General features: G+C 44.4%; 1 protein-coding gene across 2 annotated transcripts in view; it reads left to right on the top strand.

Annotated features, from left to right (window-relative positions):
* LYRM4 (LYR motif containing 4) overlaps nt 1–21,757 on the top strand; it is a 158,492-nt gene that overhangs the window by 115,126 nt on the left and 21,609 nt on the right. Inside the window, exon 3 of one of the 2 annotated variants that reach the window (XM_087857915.1) lies at nt 16,116–16,262. The exons of the other annotated variant lie outside the window; for it this stretch is intronic. Coding sequence (XP_087714041.1) covers nt 16,116–16,247 — 132 coding nt within the window. The 3' untranslated portion in view covers nt 16,248–16,262. Of the gene's footprint in view, nt 1–16,115; nt 16,263–21,757 lie in introns of those variants that run through there. 2 annotated transcript variants of the gene reach the window in all.

The following is a 21,757-nucleotide window of genomic DNA, read 5'->3' as shown; positions in this document are numbered from 1 at the left end:
CTGCGGTTCATATCTCATTATCTGGGAACAGTTCCCATTGGCATGTTCATTTTAGCTGGGTTATGAGATTAGCTAGTAGTCAGCTCAGGTGGTGAGGAAACAGCCTTCTGGAGGGCGGGACTGTAAGAAGAAGGGAGCCTACAGAAGGTGGATAGCCAGGGGAAGGAGGGAAGAATCTTCAGATTAGAAGTCTGAAAGATGACTGAAAGCCAGCTCTGTTTCCTTGGTTAATCTATTGTGCCGTGGCAGGCACTGAGACACTACAGATGCGTAGTCAGACCACACGTTGTTTGTCTCCTGTGGATGTTTCCCCAAGTGGCATAAGTTATATGGGTGGTAACATTTTCCTAAGAAATGCTTTTGGCATCACCTGCTGCCAGCAACATCTCGCTGATGAGGGAGGCAACGTGGTGGAGCCAGGAGAAGCCGGAGCTGAGAATCTGCCCCTGTTTACGTGCATGCCAACCAGAGGCAAGTCATTTAACCTCTCTGGGTTATGTAGTTTCTGCATCTATAAAATGAAATTGGGTTAGTGATTTATTTCTAAGGTCCTTTCCAGTTCTCTTACTCAGTGATTCCAGTGACTCATGTTGGCAAGAGTACTGTAATCCTACTGTCATTCAATTACAAAATCTGTGTGTATCACCTTGTATGTCTCGGGGGTTATGCTAGATGCTGTGGGACATGCAGCAAGGAGTTCCACAGAGACCTGCCCTCCTGCAGCCCACCATCCAGCCTGGGAGAGGAAAGTGCATCCCAGATAATCCTCCCAGAAAGTAGGAGCGCCTGGGTGGCTCAGTCAGTTAAGTGTCTGACTCCAGCTCAGGTCATGATCCCAGGGTCCTGGGATCGAGCCCGGGTCAGGCTCCCTGCTCAGCAGAGAGTCTGCTTCTCCCTCTGCTTCTCCCCCTGCTTGTGCATTCTCTGCGTCTCTCTTGCTCTCTGTCAAATAAATAAATAAAATCTTTAAAAAAAAAAATTCTCCCAGAAAGTGAAAGGAAAAATATCCGTTGAGAAAGCCATGGAAAAATAAACTTACATTTATTAAGTCTCTCTGTGTGCCCGAGGAACTGTTCTTGATACTTTATATACATTTAGTTGAATTGTCACGATAATCCTGTGAGGTAGATATTATTACCCCATTTTATAGATAAGGGAGCAGACATTCAGGGACTACATAATCCACCCCTAGTTGTACAGCTAGTATGTTGAGCCACGATTCAGAAATAAGCCCTTCTGATTTCAAAGCTCAGGCTCTTTCTATTGGATCATGTTGCCTCCTGATAAAATGTTAGGAGACTCAATGGTTGGATAGTTTTGGGGGCAGGATAAGCCTTTTCTGGTAGAGGAACCCTTTCCTCAAGGACTTAAAAATGATGGGACTGGCATATGTGAGCTGGGGAATCTGTTTCCAGCAAGGACACTGGGGGGAGAAGGCAGTGGGCGGGTAGGAACCCCTGCACATGCTCTCTGCTATGGGAGCAGCACCTGTGAGGGACTGGCAGCAGAGCGGGGAACGGGAAGGCAGGTGGCAAAGGCATGTTGGCGCTACTCCAGTTTTAGGTGAGAGGTCACATGTAGCTATGTCTCCATGAGTACTCCTGTGAACAGGAATGAGATTGGAGTCGGCTGGGCTGGCTGGGGAGCTCTGCAAGAATGCAGGGCCGAGCCAACAGCTGAGATTGAAGATCAGAAGTAGGGAAGGGAGAGGAGAAAGTGGAGCGTATTGTGGGCTTCTCATGAAGGTGCCGCCACTGGGAAACCACACCCAAGAGCAGGAGAGACTGCAGAGTCATGATGAGGACTCCGATTTCAGTGAGCCTGAGATGCACGCGATTTCTTCAGCTCTAGAACTCGAGAACATAGTCAGAGCCAGAGCACGAGGGGCATCATGCTTCTGTGGGGGAGCTGGAGGCTGGGAGGCCGTGTGTTGGCAGAGCCTATGCACAGTTCGTATCTCGTGTGCTTTTTGTGGTGGCTGAAGAGAGCCTCAGAGAAAGAATAGCCATGCTGATAGCTAACAATTATTAACTGCCTACTGTATACAAGGCACAGTGCTCAGCGTTGTGCATATCTCCGTCCTCAATATCCCTTTGAGGTGGATATTTTTCCTAACAAGGAGCTAAGACAAGAGTAAACAAATTAACCAACTAGTAAATGGCAAAACTGGGGTTAGGGACCAAGTCTGATGGCCTTCAGGTCCCCAGACTTGGTTAAACAGAGAAGGAAAAGAGGTGCTAGAATCAGGGAAAGTCAGACTCCCCCCAAAAAAGAAAGAATTGCAAGAAAGGCAGAGACAGCTGATTCGTGTTTATCAGTTTGCTGCTGGATCCTTGGAGAGTAAAGGTGGGGACTGGAGTGACTTTGCAGGACAGGTGCTGGTTCACCACCATTAGCATTCACCCACCTCCCACAAAGCCTGCATATTGAGTTCTTAACTGATGTGCGAGGATTTTCCATCCACGCAGTAGAACAGATGGGCTGTGGCACATTACTGCCTCTCACTACCCAGTATCGCAGCAGCCTGCAAGGAGGGCGAATGTCTGAAAGTCAGCAAGGACTCAGGGAGACCAGAGGCGTGCTGCTGCTCTCGGCTGCTTCTGCGCATAAAGGTTAGACGTGTAATCTTTGCCCTTCTTTACGATTATCCTACATTATTTTTCAGTGACGAATGTTTTCTTTGCAGGAGTAGCAAACTTAGTACAATGATGAGCTAGTACGTTGACATATCCTGGAATGACTCAGACGCCATGCGTGTTTGTGTGCGTACGTGCGTGCGTACATATGATTTTCAACGGAATTGTGTATCTGATGCTTAAGGTTCTAAATATTTACATTTAAATTTAGGGGAACATTGGCTCCAAATTTTCCATTTTCTCATAGTTTTTCCAGTCATGGCTCAGTGGGGAGGGCTTCTTTGAAGCTCTGACCACTCACCTAAATTTAAGATATAAGAAGCCCTGGATGGCCCGATCTCCACAGCAATGAAAGACGTCAGGGATATTTTTTTTTTCCCGTAAGACATACCAAGATTTTTAATCTACTTTTCCCACCAACCTTACTATATCTCCAATTATCCTGAGATATTTAATAACCAAATAGGTAGATCAGGCTGTGAGGGTCACTTGGCAGTTTCTGGTTCTTTCCACCCTGCTCCCACAAAGAACTTGGATATTGCAAAGGAGCAGGAAGGACCCACCAGTGGTTGGAGGTGTGACTTTCTAGGAAGGCTTGGATCCCAGTTCTGTGACACACTGTATGATCTTGATTTATCCCCCTACCACCATCCTGGCCTCCACTTCAGAGTCCAAGATAATGAGCCAGTTGCCATCCTTGATACCTGTGTCCTTGAGACCTGGGAGAATTAATGAGCTGATGACCATAAAATATTAAGAGAGTCTTGGATTGAAGGACCTCTCAGAGGAAGGCCTCCTGTCACATTGCTTCTCCATTGGCAGGCTTTTCCCACATGGTGTGCTTCTTGTCAGGTCCTCATCGTATCATTATCCTCATTTTATACATACCTATGATGTCACTCAGTATCACCACAGTCGTACCTCTTTCACTTACGGTTTTTGAAAACCTGAAAATATCACACATCATAATGAAGTTTCACTGAATTATTAATGATCACTCAGGACCATACGTCCAAAGCTAAATTGGCTAAATGTTACCCAGTCATTTATCTGAAACATGTTGTCATCCTACAATCCTAGAAAATGTAATAATGAATACGAAATCTCAAGGATTTCGTAAAACTTAAAGGACAGTTTTGTAATATCAAACAAGCATCGTGTCAGAAAATGAAATTTTGGTAAAGGAGCTATTCTAGATAAATCAGAAATGAAACCTGAGTTCTGAAAGAAATCCAAAACTTATATTTGATTTATATTTGGAAGTACATTAATAATGACAAAGTAATCTTCCCATGTATATTTATAGGTTTAATTAGCAGTTATTTCATTATGTAGCTTTCATATAAATTCCAAATGAGAGGCTATTATTTTCAGTAATTGTTGTCGGCATGGTTTTAGAAGAGTTGAATTCTTGGTTGCTGTAAGGTGTGTGTGTGTGTGTGTGTGTGTGTCCATCCATCCATGTCTCCCATCTCTTCCCTGAGTAAAGGTTATCACCTCTCAACTAATCTGAAATTATTTCTTTCATTAAAAAAAAAAAAAACTCTTTATCATGACTAATCAGTTTTCCCACTTTTGCGTCTATGTTTTGTACTTAAGACCATTTAGAAGGCACGGTGACTTATTCAAGGCCACAGTTCCAGTGGACACACAGATCAGGGCTCAGGTTCAGAGTCTAGCTCTCACCGCCCGCAGCAGCAGCCCTGTGCAGTCCTCCCGCCAAGCCTCTGAGAGCCTGGGGCTTGTGGAGGCCTTCACTTCTTCTTCGTGGTTTCATGTTTCCAATAAACACCCGCTCTGTACAGTGCAAAGCTCTGGGGGTAAACAGCGGGTGCAGCCCCAGCTCTCAGGACATTAAACAAATAAGCACACAGGTGAATCTATCAAGGATGTCTTCTCGGAGCAAGTGACAATCTGGTCTGGGCCCTGGCGACAAGGAGAGGCGCGTTAAGGGAAGGGTGGAGAAGGGCAGGCGCCCCGAGGGGAGCGGGCAGACGGTGCAGGCACGTTCCAGGAACCCTAAGAAGACAGGGATTGTTTCCTGCATTTGGACTCAGCGTCAGTGAAAAGCCCATTGCCCTGGCTTCCCCACTGCAGGCTGCTCTGTCCGCAAGAGAGGGAGTCTCCGTCGCCTCGGCTACCAACGGTTTTACGAAAGAAAAGGCAGACAACCATCTCTTCATCAGCGCTGCTCATTTATGAGACTTGGAGCTTCCAGAGCTTACAGGAGAAGCTGCTTCAGCAGCAGCACAAGAGAAAGGAGAGGTGAAACGGCACATAATTTGTGTGCCCCCCCAATCCACTGGTGCCTAACTACTTGCTAACAGGAGGAATTTAGACATTGGGGAGAGAAAGTGATTAAGTCCTATTTCTCTGCATTGAATGCTTTTGTGGCTATGAAGTTTCGTATCTCTCTTTACTATCTTCCTTCAAACAAAGATTAAAAGGGATCCATTTAGGGGCGTCTGGGTGGCTCAGGTGGTTAAGCATCCGACTCTTGGTTTCAGCTCAGGTCATGATCTCTCTGCTATGGGATCGAGCCCCGCGTCAGGTTCTGTGCTCAGAGCAGAGTCTGCTTCAGATTCTCTCTCCCTCTCACTCTCTCTCTCTCTCAAATAAATAAATAAAATCTTCAAAAAGGGGGAGGAATCAGTTTATAAGACAAGCAGCCAAATATATTTATTTACAGTTATATATTAATATGATAAAGTAGTCATGAGCATATATAAAATTTGGTTAAGCAGACCCAAGGACTTTACTTAACCTGGGACAGTATATTTCTGGACACTGATAACCCACTATTTAAGCCATAACCTCACAATAAACCCCGGTTCTCAGGGAAAGGGACACTTACCTGCTTCTGCTCACTGACATTTTGAGTGAAACCTGAAGTGATTGTTCATTGGTAGCCTAACCAAGCACTTTAATTATCATCTTTAATTACCCCCAGATCTAGGTTAAAATGGTAGGACGTCAGCTAGACTTGACTGCGTATGTTTGCTTCCTGGTTAAGGAAAAGGAAATCCCACATATCCTTGTTCTGTTAAGATAATAAAAGGAGTTCACATAGAACATAAATTAACATTTAAGTTGCTAAAAAAAAATGTTTGGCTCAAACACAAACATCACAGCAAAGCTTACCTGTCACCCAGTTAGGAACATCATTAAAAATACAAACCTCAAACCCATACACTGATACCTGATCAAGGCTTCTTGTAGGCTGTAAGGGTTAGTCTCATGCTCTGAAGGAGAAGGAAGTGGTGGCGAGATTATTCCATCATCTCTGTGCTATCCTCTCACGTGCTATTCCATTTTTTGGTCAAAGTCCAAAGTGACTCTTTGGTGGTCTCTCTCTCTCTGTCTACAAATCCCTGACACGAGGATGTGTTAGGACTGTTTCTTCTAACAACAAATCCTGGGTTAGTTAATTCAGTGGCCCATAAACCTCCTGGCTCCAGCCTGACAATGTCAACAGCAAAAAACAGGAAGTTCCTGGCGCCTGTCTTCTCCTAAGAGCAGGGACACTTTTTCCACGAGGCCTCAGCCATCCTCCCTTCTAGTCACATTGACCAGAGTTGTGTTACATGGTTGTCCTCCAGCCACACCCATCAGGTTGATTGAGACCACAGTGATTGGCTTAGATCAATCGAGGTGGACACCATGGGACTGGAGAGAGACCAGCCTCCCCTGAGGCTCACAGGGGGCTGAACAACTTGGGGCTTTGTTGGGAGGGAAGGAGGCAAAGAAGGGGCAGCTGTGGGTGGGCAACCAACGGTCTCATCCACAGTGGGTTTAACACGTGGGGCCTGGGCTCCTGCCTCTGACAAGCACTCCGGGTAGTGCCTAAGATTGCTGATCGGGCAAGCACTTGGGTTTGACTCCTGCTCTCCCTTCCCCAGCTCTGTGACCTGAGATAAATTACTGTGTCTCACATGTGCGGCGCAGTCTTCCCACTGATAATAACAGCGTCTACCTCAGAAGATGACGTGAGAGGAAACATGAACGCTCGGGCCTGCTCTTCCTTCCCAGTCAGTCTAAGCTGTTTAAGGACAAGGTGTTAATCAGGGACCCCTGCTTCACAGAGATCTGTTTATTCGGGCTGATGAGGGGACGATGCCACGCAACAGCCGCCGAGCTTACGGGCTAGCCTCACACGGCAAAGAGACACGGCCTGTGTTGCAGCTGCTGAGAGCCTGATGAGGCAGGCAGGTATGAAAGCAGTGCCATAAGCCCCATATGCAGTGAGAGCACGTTAGAATATTTTAAGCAGTGAAGTGGCAGTGTCAAATTTATGTGCTGGAGGGATCGCAGTAATGAACAAAATTAATTGTAGAGTGTTGAGAACGGAGGCAGAGTGTCCAGGTAGAGCTAATCTGAGTAAGAGAATTGCAGAGCTGAGGGAGGGGAGTGACCGTCGGGATGGAAAAGGATGGATGAACTCTAGAGGTAAATTGAGGATTGACTCTGCTGGGTTGGGGGCTCAGGAGAGAGGGCTGGTCTAGCAGTAGAGATTTAACAGGCAGTACTCTCAGCACCTCGGAGCCATGGGTATAAATGAGGGCCCAGGTAGTATTTATCAAAGACCTATTGGTGGCCTTACTGACGTTTTATCCCGTTTCATATCAATATGCATGAGTAATGAGGAAATGCAATGTTCTTTTCTCCTCCTTGGCAGCATGTCTCCTGAGACTTTTTTAACCCCCTCCTAATAACTAGAATCATATCACTTTCCCTTTGGATGAAGCTTGTTTTTACTTTGTGGGCTGGAGGGCCTGAGCTGTTACAAAGAAATGTCACCCCCATAGCCGTCACGGCCATCGTGATGATGAGCATTGACTTTATTGTCAGACGGGCTCTGGGTTTTGGTCCTGGCTCCCCAGCACATGAGCTGTGTGCAACTGAGCACATTCCTTAATCGTTATAAACCTCATTTTCCTCTCCTGCAAAATGAGAATAATATTATCTCCACTTATCATAACTGCATTTCCTTTCCTTTGTTTAAATAGAGAGACAAAGGAGAGGCAAATATGAGAAGGAGCAGGAAAAGCTTGCTTCAGACTTCAGCTAATACGATGTATTAGTGATTGAAGCCACAGTGCCAACGGGCTGGTCGTGTACTTGAAATGGGAGGTTGGCATTTACCGCAGGCATTGGCTCGCCCCGCGGCACTTTCTGTAGAGCCATGTCCCAGCTCTAAGCCCGGTGACAGAGGCCGCGTTCTGCCTCTCGGACACATTCCCAGCGAGAAGTATTTCCTTCCCCGGCGGCCACGCCGTCAAAGGGAATGACACCTTGGGCTTATGCTAGCAGTTCCGTGGCTCGTACCCACTTACAATGGCACATCGAAACGTCACAGCACATCAGACCTCAGAGGCCTCAGAAGTCAGGTGGTGCAGCCCTGGCGGAGAAACCACAGGGGAAGGGATTGCAGAGGCGTGGCCAGAAATGGCCCAGGAGCCTTCGGAGCAAGCACCCCACGCCTGCCGTTTCCAGACAGTTCTAGCTCAGGGTTGTTTGGGATGCTGAAGACATTTCCCAGCTCCCATAGCTGTGGGTAGCTGGGACTCCCTGGAAAAGACAGGAAGAAAAACTCCATGACTTAATACCCACTATGAGAATTTCACTTTTTCTTTTTTAATGTACATGACATATTCCTGACAAATAAGCCATTTATTTCTCTTCCTTGTCCATGCTGAGGCTAGTCCCCACCACCACCACCACATGTCCAAGCCCATCAATTCAGTGGTGCTGAGCACAGCAGAACAAGGGGGAGGAAATCCAGGGACTAGCAGTGGGAGCTCAGGGAAACCCTGGACAGCTTTGCCTTGAGGACACCATCTGACAGACATTTGCTTTTCCTAACACATGCTTGCTAAGCCATTCTGATGATGTGGTCACATCAGATCTCTCTCAGCTCTCCCTAAGCATTTCTTTTTCTGGGTTATGGAGCGGCTATTCTGGAAGGAAAGCAATTTGATGTCAGGGGCTCCTTTGAGCCTTGGGAATTAGGACTCAGAAGCTTGGAACTGGAGCTCAGCTGCTGGTGGGAAATACACTGTGAATGTTTTATTCAGTAATGCATATATAACATTGAGCGGAATCCAAATACATAAATCACTTATACAATAGCCGTTAAAAGCTACCTTCCAGCATTTCTGAACTTGGAGGCCAGAATCGCTCACAAAGTCCTCTATTGCCACCTGCTGGTTGAATGTGTTACTATGCTGTGACATCCGACTCCTGTTTTCAGTTCCCTTCAGCCTCTTCATAGTCCTTTGGCACTCGGGTTTTTCCGGGGTAAAATTGGCCCTCACCCAAACCGAAATGCCTTATGTTTTTGAGAATTGCAAAAGAGAACCATAGTAATCTTTAGAACTCAGGCAGGACAGAGAGAAAAGGATGGAGAGAGACCTTGACTTCTGTTGGGAGGCTCCCGGCCAGCCTACATCTCAGTATTCCATTTATCTTTAGTTTGGCAAGGACTCAGTATTCCATTTATCTTTAGATTGGGCCCTGTTATCATCGCAGCTGTCTACCTTTCAATGTGTGTATGTCACAGTCACCAATATGTTACATCAAAGAAGTAGGAATTTCTAGTATTAGCAGTAAAACTTGCCCATAAATCAGCATGAGCTCACATGATTCCAGGTACAGAAACCTCACCCCTGAGGTTGCCATGAGATGCAAGAGCCGGCAGGTACATTTGGTCACCTGTGCAAGACATAGTTGAATAATTGTGTAACTTTTTGACATCAGTTCAAAATAGTCATCATATCCTGTTTGACAGTGGTTTGCCAACCAGACATCAGCCTCTGATCCAAACTGAAGATCTCCAATGTAGTCATGGGTCTTGGAGCGCTAACAGATGTCACTTGAGCATTCTAGTGACTTATCGGCATCATACACCTGCATTACAGCCATGAGCCCTTCTGAACTTGAAGTGGCATTATTGGTGTCTTACCAGCTCAGAAACAATACATTGACATCTTGGCTCCTGGAAGTTTCATGAAAGGCTGGATGGAGAATATCCAAAATGTAGTGATTCAGGGTAGGGCAGGGGTGCAAGAGTGCCGACTGAACCGTGGGACACTGGTGTGTGCATGATGCAGCTGTTGTGTGAGACATCTGTGACAGACGAGCAGGCTGAGGAGCCATGCCCGGAGAGGACAGCGCTCTTTTTGGGCAAAGGCGTTCTAAAAACTGAAATGAAGAGGCAGAGTTACTAAAGCATACTGAGCTCTTCCAATCTGGGCAAGGGTATAGCACCCAAAAAAGATGTTGTCAGGTAACATTATCTCCTAAAACAAAGGCTAAGTTAAAGAGGGGATCATGTTTCCAATTTAGGGGGAAATTAAATACAGATGGCTTTTCACTTTCACTATCAACCACAGAAAGCTGTGTGGAATGGTAAAGTAGTAGAGGTGAGCATCAAAAAATCTAACAAAGGCTGTAAACTCCAGACCTGGACATATTGCTTCTCTGTTGCTGCATGCTAAATTGTCAAAATGGAGCAGCATGAAACAGCAGTCTTCATTTATTACCACGCCCAGCTTCTGTGGGAGATAGCTATTCAGACTGCATGTGTCTTGTGGAGAATATTCTACAGTGACTAGACCTCAGGCAGAAGACTCAAAAGCAGGGAATCATCTCACTCACTTACTTGACTGGCGGTTGGCACCGCTGTCAACTGGGGGCCTGGCAGAGCTGGTCACCAGAACATACACCCACGGCCTTGCCATGTGCAGTGGGCTTCCTCACAACATGGTGGCTCTGTTCCAAGGGCAAGAGTCCCAAAGGAGAGAGCCAGGCAGGAGATAGATTGCCGGGGTGCCTGGGTGGCTCAGTCGTTAAGCCTCTGCCTTTGGCTCAGGGCGTGATCCCAGAGTCCTGGGATCGAGCCCCACATCAGGCTCCTCCACTGGGAGCCTGCTTCCTCCTCTCCAACTCCCCCTGCTTGTGTTCCCTCTCTCGCTGGCTGTCTCTCTCTCTGTCAAATAAATAAATAAAATCTTTTAAAAAAAAAAAAAAAAGGAGATAGATTGCCTTTATGACTTAGCCTCAGAAGCCGTGCCACGTCACTGCCACCATCACAGGTGTTATCGGTCAAGGTAGTCAGAGAACCTGCCCAGGTTCGAAGAGAGGAACTGAAATCAAGCCATGTATTTGGAAACTGCATCAACCATCCCTGTCTCCATCATCGTCACTCCATCCTTACACGTGTACAGCAACAGAGTGCAGCATGTTGTGGGCCTCAGGGAACACTGCACAGGTGCACCGTGGATGACTGGGTGGGTCAGTGGGGTGGCTTTAGCTCTGCTTCTCTCTCCGACTTGCGGTTTGACCTGGTCTTAGTCTCGCTGGGCCTCAGTTTCCTCTCCTGGAAAACAAAACCACTGAGCTCTGGGTCAGTGATTAGTCCCTTTCTTTGGTAGCCTGATACCCATGCTCCCATGGTAGTGGGGTTTGCCACAGCAGCAGTTCTGAGAGGGTGATGACAGAAGTTTGCAAAAGCCCCTCCCCCCAAAAAAAAGCCAAATTCCCCTCCCCCCCTTGAGAATCCCCAGTTAAATGATCTGTAAAACTTCTGCCAGCTCTGATCATGAGCCTTGAAACCTTGGACATGTTGCTTGGCCTCTTTGGATTTTAGTTTCCTGCCCCAGGAGCGCCTGAGAGGTTCAGTGGGTGAAGTGTCTGACTCTTGATTTCTGCTCAGGTCATGATCTCAGGGTCGTGAGACGGATCGAGGCCCGTGTGGGGCTCTGCTAGGCACGGAGTCTGCTTAAGATTCTCTCTCCCTCTGCCCGTCCCCCCACCCCATGTGTGCGTGTGCTCTCTCTCTTAAAAAACAAACAAATAGAAAGTTTCCTGCTCTGTAAAACAAAAGGCCTATTATATTATCGGTTAAACTTTTTCAGCTTTTAAATGCGTGATTTTAGTATTTATTTTGACGTGAGGTTCCTTTATGCGCACTAATTCTGCTTTGCTGTATGGATTACTTGAGTCTATAGTATTCCTGTGTTTGTAAGTTTCCCCTCAGACCATTTGAGATGTTTTCCTTTGTGTGAAATGATAGAATCACAGAGTGGCTTTCTGATAGCGCTTGGAAATCATCCAACTCTCCATTTTACAACTGAGAAAACTGAGACGTAGAGAAGCCAAGCAGTGTGCCCAAGGTCAGAGGGTATATTAGTCAGGGTTCAACAGAGGAACAAACCAATTGGATATTAAAGGAGATTTTTCTTTGAGGAATTGGCTGAAATCACTGCAGAGGCTGAGAAGTCCCTCGATCTGCAAGCAGGAGACCCGAGAAAGCTGGCAGCGTAATTCAGTCCGAGTCTGAAGGCCTGAGAACTGAGAGGGTAAACTGGATCCTATCCCCAGCTCAAACAGTCCCCAGACTGGGGCGAGTTCTTCCTCGGGAGCACAAACTTAATTACTGGGAGGGCGTTCTCATTACTGAGTCCACCAACTCCCGTGCTAATCTCATCTGGACTCACCATCACAGACACACCCAGAAATAGTGCTAATGTGGCCATCCCTTGGCCCATTCCAACTGACATAAAATTAACCATCACAAGGGGCAGGGTTGGAGGCAATGCTAGCTAAAATCCTAGCACCTAAGGCCGTATACTGTACTGCTTGTGTGACATCATCCTGTTGATCAGAAATATGTAAATGTGCACCCTAGGTGACAGTGCCACCTTCTCTTTAATTCCACAGATGTGACAAGTGTTCAATCACTTTTCATAAAAGTACAGATTTTTTAGACATGAAGACTCTTCATCAGAAAGTGGAAGTCCATGGGGCGCCTGGGTGGCACAGCGGTTAAGCGTCTGCCTTCGGCTCAGGGCGTGATCCCGGCGATCTGGGATCGAGCCCCACATCAGGCTCTTCCACTATGAGCCTGCTTCTTCCTCTCCCACTCCCCCTGCTTGTGTTCCCTCTCTCTCTGGCTGTCTCTATCTCTGTCGAATAAATAAATAAAATCTTTAAAAAAAAAAAAAAAGAAAGAAAATGGAAGTCCAAAACAATTTTAACGAGAGGTAATCATGATCACACATGGAGGTTCTTGGTATGATGGCTGTGGGGACCAACAAGGTTTGAATACATGTAGAACTAGGTATCTTAAATACGGGCTGATAGGCCTTTTAATCTAAGTTAATTATTTAGGAGGCGGTAGGTGGCATAAGGAAACGCGTACTGTTACGTTATAGTGTAGGAAAAAGGAAGGGGGCCACATTTTGGTTTAAATATGTGTTTGGGTTTTTTTTTTTTAATTGTGGTAAGATACACATAATTATCACCTTAACCATTTTTAAGTACGTGTGTCCCATTTCTGACAGGCTCTTATTGCGGGATAAAGAATGCAAGGAAATGCTAGGCCTTCCATGTTCGCAGGTCCAAATCAAGTTGAAGCACAGGGTAACTTGCCCAGGCCCAGCCCCGCCCTGCATGGAGAACGTCCCTAGCCACAAACTGCAGATACCTGTAAAATACTATGAAAACCTTTTGCTTTGTAAAATACTTAGAGCCCATCATAGTTTGTCCAAGCTTATATACTGACCTTTTTGAATGCTAAAGCCCTACACCGTTTGGATGTATTCATCATATACTTAATACATTCTCCTTCCTCCCACCATTTTTTTAAATTTTAGCAAGTTCTAGTTACATTTTATATTTTAAAAAATATCTTGCATAATGCTAAACACAGTTACATCAAAAGTGTCAAAAGCTAGCAAACCACTACTGTTTTAAAACCAAACATTTACTTTTACATAACACTCTTCAATCTCCTACTCCAGTTTGTATTTTTTTGTAAATAGAGTGTGTGACCTGTGTCGTGAATGGAACTTGATATTCTGTTACCTAACTTTGAAGTATATCCCCGATCAAAGTTCTTGTTATGATGCCTTCGCCGTGTTTATAGAGCCAAGGTGATGACCCTGTTTCTCCGCGGGCAGCTGGCTAGCCACTAGCTGAGTTGCCACTCTGCAGTTCGCCAGCCTTTCCTGGCCTCTGGCCTCTCGTCCCTACAACAGAGATTTTAATACCAGTTTTCTAAGAGTGGAATCACAAGGACGGCATTCAGTTCCATTAAGTGCCTGGAACTTAGTAGGTGCTCAGAGAATATTAATATTCTTCTTTTGGGATTAAACTTTCTCAGGCTTTATCCACAGCAACCACTTTGAAGTCCTTTGATTGTCAAAAGACTACTTCTTTCAGACTTCAGAGTATTGGCATGATTGTAGAGAGCAGCATTTCTGTGTCTAAAGGATTAATCTCATCTTTAGCTCTTAACTTTTCTTACGTATCTCCAGCACTTGCTTCTATTCAAAATCCCAAAGAAATTTTCCTTTCTCATACTCTTTTCTCTTTTCCCCCCAGTCTTAAGTCCAAAGTCACGTCTGTTGCTGGGTTGTTTTCTGTCGCATCTCGGGGTGGTTTTCCTGGGTTTTGAGTTCGGGATGTGTATAATACACAAATGTCAAATATAGAAGCCTTTTTGTGATATAGTCTGGAAATCACTCATAAGGACACTCATTGTCACTGGCTGCTGACTCCAAATTCTCTAAGTGAGGAGAAGTTTTGTTTTTGTTCTTGTTTTAAGGTTTTATCCATTTACCCGAGAGAGAAAGAGAGAGAGAGAGCGCGCGTGCAACGAGCAGGGTGAGGGGCAGGGGAGAAGCAGGTTCTCCGCTGAGCCAGACTCGGGACTCAATCCTGGGACTCTGGAATCATGACCTGAGCCGAGAGCAGACACTTAACCTACTGAGCCACCCAGGCACCCCCTGAGGAAAAGTATTTAACATCCTTTTTTCTATGTATGAAATTTTGGCAGGTATTTTTCTTTTGTCTTCATGGAATTTACTTTCATGATACCTTCTCAGAGCCCCTTATCTACTGTTAATCTTTCTTAGAATCCTTTTTCATCTCCTAGAAGACAGCAAACTTGTTTTTCCTCTTTGTAACTCGTGGAGCCACTACCATACCCAGTAGACTTTGACCAAAGGCAAAATTAAGTCTGCTCCACCTCCAATGTGTGAGTAACGCAGCTGAGAGAGGTCAGATTTTATACAGCAGAGGTGACTTTCTCTGCACCTAATATGAATTCAGAGCCTCTCATAAAAGTTGTTGCTAGAAAGAGAAGCAGAATAGAAGTTGGAATTTGCAAAGCTGCAGGAGGAATGTTCCATATCTTCCTTCAAAAATATATCCTGATGGAATGGCTAGTATCAAAGAGACAAGAAATAACAGGTATTGATGAGGATGTGAAGAAAAAGGCCCCTCATGCAGTGTTGGTGGGAATGCAAATTAGTGCAGCCACTGTGGAAAACAGTGTGGAGGTTCCTCAAAAAAATTAAAAACTACAATATGATCGAGTAATTTCAGTACTAGGTATTTACCCAAAGGAAACAAAAACGCCAATTCAAAAAGATATATGCACCCTTATATTTATTGCAGCATTATTTACAATAACCAAGATATGGAAGCAACCTGAGTATTCATTGATAGACAGACAAAGATGTGTAGATATACAATGGAATATTACTCATCTATAAAAAAGAAATGAGATCTTGCTATTTGCAGGAACATGGTTGGATCTAGAGGGTATCGTGCTAAGTGAAATAAGACAAATGCCATATAATTACACTTACTTAAAAATTTTAGTGGAATTTAAAAAATGAAACAGAGCAAAAAAAAAAAGCAAAAATAGATTCATAAATACAGGGAACAAACTGGTGATTGCCAGAGGGGAGGGGGGCAAAATGAGTAAAGGGGAGTGGGAGGTACAGGCTTCTGGTTATGGAATGAATAAGTCACACGGCTGAAATTTACCACATAGGAGGGGACGCCTGGTGGCTCAGTCGGTTAAGTGTCTACCTTTGGCTCAGGTCATGATCCCAGGGTCCTGGGATCGAGTCCTACGTCAGGCTCCCTGCTCAGCAGGGAATCTGCCTCTGCCTCTCCCCTGCTCTTGCTCTCTCTCACTCTCTCTCTCTCTCAAATGAATAAATAAAATCTTAAAAAAAAAAAAAGATACAACGTAAGGAAATGGTATTATAATAGCATTGTATGGAGACAGCTACAAGTACACTGAGCATAGCATAATATACAGAATTGTCCTACTGTACCCTACTGTATACCTGTACTAATGTAACATTATATGTCAACTGTACTTCAATTGAGAAAAAGAAATCTGCATTAAAAAATATATTCTGATGAAGAGAATTTGGATGGTGCTCCTCAGGCAACTTGCAAGGACAAAGCCTATCAACTCTTCCTCCAGTTTGTGACTAGAATGGAGGGAGATACCCAGAAGAGAGCAGGAATGCTGTCTTTTCTGAGAGTAGGTCAACAAACAATTGAGTGGCTTTAACTATACAGGTAGGAAAATAGGACATTGGATGCAGAATATTAAAATCTGCATCATCCAAGGAAGGTGATTTTTTTTAAAGGTTTTATTTATTTATTTGACAGAGACAGCCAGCAGAGAGGGAACACAAGCAAGGGAGTGGGAGAGGAAGAAGCAGGCTCCCAGCGGAGGAGCCTGACGTGGGGCTCGATCCCAGAACGCTGGGATCACGCCCTGAGCCGAAGGCAGATGCTTAACGACTGCACCACCCAGGCGCCCCTGGAAGGTGATTTTAAATAGAGGTGGGCATACAGAGGACTAGCTCTAGCCAGGTCTCAAAGTCAACAGTAAAGCTCACTAGAGTTCATATAAGAAGGAACTCAAAGAAGATATAACCACATAGCAAGATTACAAACTACAAGCTTGAACAGCTTTTCAAGGCTGTCACGGAGCAGAGCCAACCCCAGGAGTTCGGTTTCTGCTGGTCTGGTGCTCTCCCGACAGATCCTGGCAGCAACAGTTCTACTTTGGCCTTATAAAGAAGAAGCACTATGTTCCAGAGAACTGAGAACATGTGTTCACACGAAAAGGTATACCAAGAATGTGCACAGCAGCGCTATTCACGATAGCCAAAAAGTGGTAACAAACGCAGTGCTCATCGACTGATGAATGGATAAACAAAACGCGGTATATCCATACAATGGAGAGCGTTCAGCCATAAAAAGTAATGAAGCACTGATGCATTCCAGGCACAAAAGGACATGTACTGGGTGATTTCAGTTTGATGAAATAGCCAGAATGGGCAAATCCATAGAGACAGAGTAGATAAGTAGATGCCAGGAGCTGGGTAGGATGGGAGGTTTGGGCGGTGACAACTCGTAGGTATAGTTTCTTTTGTGGGTAATGAAAATTGATTGTGATGATGGGTGCACAACTGTCAATATACTAAAAACCACTGAATTGTATATTTTGAAATCTTTTATGGGATGTGAATTATGCTAAGCTGTTACGAAGAGGCACCAGGAAGAGACCAGGTCTTTCTATGCACAGTTCTCAACAACAAGAAACGAAAAAAGTCTAACCAGTCTTCCTACGGGTGTCAGGACCCCAGGGCAGTTTAGCAAGCCATTAGAAGAGGCTGTGGTTAGAACCCGTGGGACTCACCCTGGTGCAGGTGCCACTTGCCTAACCAACACCTGGGAAGACTGAAGTGGAAGTAATCTAATTAATAGAAGCCATTCACTGACTGCTGTGGGCCAAGCATTGTGCTAAATCATTATAAATACTAATGATATAAGATCGGTGTTATTTTATTCTGCAGGTAAGGAAACTGAGGCTCCAGGGTTAAGTAATATAACCAGGGTTTCAGAGCTCGTGATTGGCAGAGTGAAGATGGAAACCAGCTTTGTTTCACGACAGAGCCCAGGCTCTTCAACATAGACTATCTCTCCTGCCTTCTCACGTCTCTACCCCCAGTCCAGCCCATTCTAATAGGCAGCGGGAAATTGTGGACAAGTTATTACTTAGAAGAATATTGGATTAGTTTGGGGTTTTTTTAAGATTTTATTTATCTATTTCTGAGACTGAGAGAGCATGTGTGCAAGTGAGGGAGGGGCAAAGCGAGAGGGAGAGAATCTCAAGCAGACTCCACGATGAGCAGGGACCCCAAACCGAGGCTCCATCCCAGTACTCTGAGATCATGACCTGAGCCAAAATCAAGAGGAGGACACTTAACTGACTGAGCCCCTCAGGCACCCTGAACATTGACTTAGTTTTGAAAGTACTGAATAGAATTACCAAATGATCCAGCAATTCCACTTCTGGGTGTATGCCCAAAACGAATTGAAAGCAGGGACTCAAGCAGATATTTGTATACCAGTGTTCACAGCATTATTCGTAATTCCCCAAAAGTGGAAAGAACCCAAATGTCCATCAGCAGATGAATAGGAAATAAGATGGTCTATGCATACAATGGAATATTTTTCCACCTTAAGAAAGAAGGCACTTCTGGGGCGCCTGGGTGGCTCAGTCGTTAAGCGTCTGCCTTTGGCTCAGGGCGTGATCCCGACGTTCTGGGATCGAGCCCCACATCAGGCTCCTCTGCTGGGAGCCTGCTTCTTCCTCTCCCACTCCCCCTGCTTGTGTTCCCTCTCTCGCTGGCTGTCTCTCTCTCTCTCTCTCTCTCTCAAATAAACAAATAAAATCTTAAAAAAAAAAAAAAAAGAAAGAAAGAAAGAAGGCACTTCCGACATAGGCTGCAACATGGATGAGCCTTGAAGACATTATGCTCAGTGAAGTAGCCCAGGTAAAAAAGGACAAACATTGTATGATTCCACTTACAGGAGGTCCTACAGAAAGTAGAAGGGTAGTTGCCAAGGTGAGGGGGGATGGGAAGTTAGTGTTCGGTGGGCATCGAGTGTCAGTTTGGGAAGATGGAAAGGTTAAGATGGATGATGGTCACGTTTGTACAACATTGTGAATGTGCTTAATGCCTCTAAAGCATACACTTCAAAATGGTGAGAATGGCAAATTTTATGTTACGTGTATTTTACCACAATAAAAAACAGTATTGGGTTTGCTTCCAATTCTAGTACAGGAAAGCTCTTTTGAGTGGATTTACCAGGAAAATGTAAAAGACAATCCTTGTCTGGGAAGGAGACAAGGCATGAGGCATCCAGAGTGAACCCCACCAAAGGAGCTAATCCATGACCGTAAGAGCCACACCTGGAGTGAGTTTGCACCCCATTCACAGTCCCAAGCAGTGTAGTCAGCTGGAGAGGAGGTTTCTTGAACAAACTGACATTGGGTTACTTTCTTTCCTGTGTATTCGTTTGCAATGGCTGGCACTTTCTCTTTGTTTCTTAACTACCCCTCTCCCCCTGACTATTGAGGTTTGACGGACAAATAAAAATTATATGTATATAAGTGTATAACATGATATTTTGATATACATATAAATTGGGACGTGATGACCACAAACTCATTAAAATACCCATCATCGTAGTTACCCTTCCGTGTGTATGTGATGAGAACACTTGAGATCTACTCTCTTTAGCAAATTTTATTAACTATAGTCACCATACTGTACATTAGGTATCCGGGACATACACATTTTATAACTCAAAGTTTGTACCCTTTGATCAATATCCCCTCCCTTTCCTCTCCCTGTTCCCCAGCCTTTGGTAACTACCATTCTCTCTGTTACATGAATTTGATTTTTATTAGTGGGATCATGCAGTAGTTGTCTTTTTTTGTCTGGCTTGTTTCATTTAGGATAAGGTCCTCCAGGTTCATCCATGTTTTTGCAAATGGCAGAAATTCCTTTTTTATGGCTGAATAGTACTCCGTTGTGTGTGTGTGTGCATATTCATTTATATACACACTTTCTTTATCTCTTCACGTGTTATGGACACTCGGGTTGTTTCCATATCTTGGCTGTTAGAATAATGCCACAGTTACCATGGGAGTACAGATGTCTCTTTGGGATATGGATCTTATTTCCTTTGGATATAGACCCAGAAGTGGGATTCCTGGATCATATGGTAGTTCTATTTAATATTTTGAGGAAGTTCCATACTGTTACTCTATAATGGCTATATGAATTTGTTTTTTAAAGTTTTATTATGGGAAAATATGAATATATACAAAAGTATACAGAAGAGCATAATGAGCTCTGTATATTGATCACCTTTAATGATTTTATACTCACGGCCAATGGTATTTTACCTGCATGCCCTCCCATATTATTTTCAGAAAATTTACATTTCATATAAAACTATTCTGGTACAAATCCAAGAAGTTTTTTTTAACATAACTTTAATACCATTATCATTCCTAACAAATTAACAGCAATTCCTAAATATTATCAAATATATAGTATCTAAATTTGAAACTGTCTCATAAATAACAATCCTTTAAACTTTGTATGTTTGAATTAAGATCCAAATTGGCTTCTGGATGACACATCTCTTAAATTTTCTTTAATGTTCAGGTTCTGGCCATGTCCTTTTTTTCCTCACTCTTGTTTTCCTTATGATTCATTTGCCGAAGAAGTTAAGTTCTTACGTCTGGTTTTTCCTGATTTCATCACTGTTTTGTCATTTACCTTGTATAAAAACTGGTAGTTGAATCTTAACCCACTAGGTTCTTTTTTTTTTTTTTAAGATTTTATTTATTTATTCGACAGAGATAGAGACAGCCAGCGAGAGAGGGAACACAAGCAGGGGGAGTGGGAGAGGAAGAAGCAGGCTCATAGCAGAGGAGCCTGATGTGGGGCTCGATCCCATAACACCGGGATCACGCCCTGAGCCAAAGGCAGACGCTTAACGACTGCGCCATCCAGGTGCCCCTTAACCCACTAGGTTCTTAACCTTGGCTAGATGTTAGACTCACCTAGGGAGCTTTAAAAAGAACAAAGAAAAAACCTGACATGTGTGGAAATAGTTCGGCAGTTCCTAAATAAGTTAAACATAACATTATCATGTGACCCAGCAAACTTACTGAAACAGGTGTTCAAAGAAAAACTTTCACACAAATGTAGCAGCAGTATTCTTCACAATAGCCAGAAGGTGGAAACAACCCAACAGTCCTTCAGGAGAGGAATGGATAAACAAAATATGGTATACCCATGCCATGGAACCCATTCCATAAATGGAAAATTAATGAAATACTGTAACGTGCTTCAACCCAGATGAGCCTTGAAAACACTTTAAGCGGAAGACGTCTGACACAAAGGCTATATATCTTACGGTTTCCTGTATATGAACTGTCCAGACTAGGGAAATCCACAGAGTTATCATGTAGGTTAGTGATGGCCAGGCTGAGCGGAGGCGAGGGGGAAAGTCGAGGGACTACGTATAGGGGAATGGAAGAGTTCTGAGCTCAGTAGCAGTCATGGTTGTACAACACTGTAAATGTCATTAACATACACTTTAAAGTGGCTTAAGTGGTTAAGTTTTCTGTTATGTATTTGGCCACAATTTTTAAAAAATTCTGACATGTAAGTCACACCCCAGGCCAAGTAAATCATCGTCTCTTAAGTGTGACCCAAACATCAGAATATTCTAAGGCACTCCAAAGGATGCCAGTGTACAGCCAAGGCTTGGAATCCTTGATAAAGGCTGATTTCAAGCCTTCTTCGTAGGTGGTAGTGGAGGTGTGATATATTTAAGTTTGTGCCAGTCTGTTCACTTGTTCTTGGGAATAGCTACGTCTTTTCAGCTCCTAGAGTCAGCAGATGCTGTCAGAAATCGCTTAGAGCCACGCAAAATGTTGTCTCTTTTTTTAGAAAAATAAATTTTGGAAAACCAGAGAAGAAAACGATCATCTTCTGTTGACCTGTGTGGGGTTTTTTTGTTTTGTTTTTAAAGATTTTATTTATTTATTTGAGAGAGAGTGAACAAGAGAGAGAGAGCACAAGCAGGGGAAGGGGCAGAGGGAGAGGAAGAAGCAGGCTCTCCGCTGAGCAGGGAGCCTGATGCGGGGCTCGATCCCAAGACCCTGGGATCATGACCTGAGCTGAAGGCAGACGCTTACCCGACTGAGCCACCCAGGCGTCCCTGGGTGGGGTTTTTTTTAAACTTGGATTATTGAAGTATAGTTGACATACAATGTTACGTTCGTTTCAGGTGTATGAAACAGTGATTCAACCTTTGTTTAAATATGAGAGCATTTAATATGGGGTTTTTTAATATGAGAGGCCCTCCATTTCTAACTGCCACTGAGATGAGGAAAGCAGCCAGCACCCTGTGGGGGTGGGAGCACCGCG

This window comes from Ursus americanus, chromosome 32 (assembly GCF_024610735.1).
Source record: "Ursus americanus isolate L20-20 chromosome 32, mUrsAme1.1.p, whole genome shotgun sequence".
In the NCBI taxonomy this organism is placed as follows: domain Eukaryota; kingdom Metazoa; phylum Chordata; class Mammalia; order Carnivora; family Ursidae; genus Ursus; species Ursus americanus.
The sequence above is the reverse complement of the archived record's forward strand: the minus strand, read 5'-3'. Positions and strand labels throughout refer to the sequence as shown.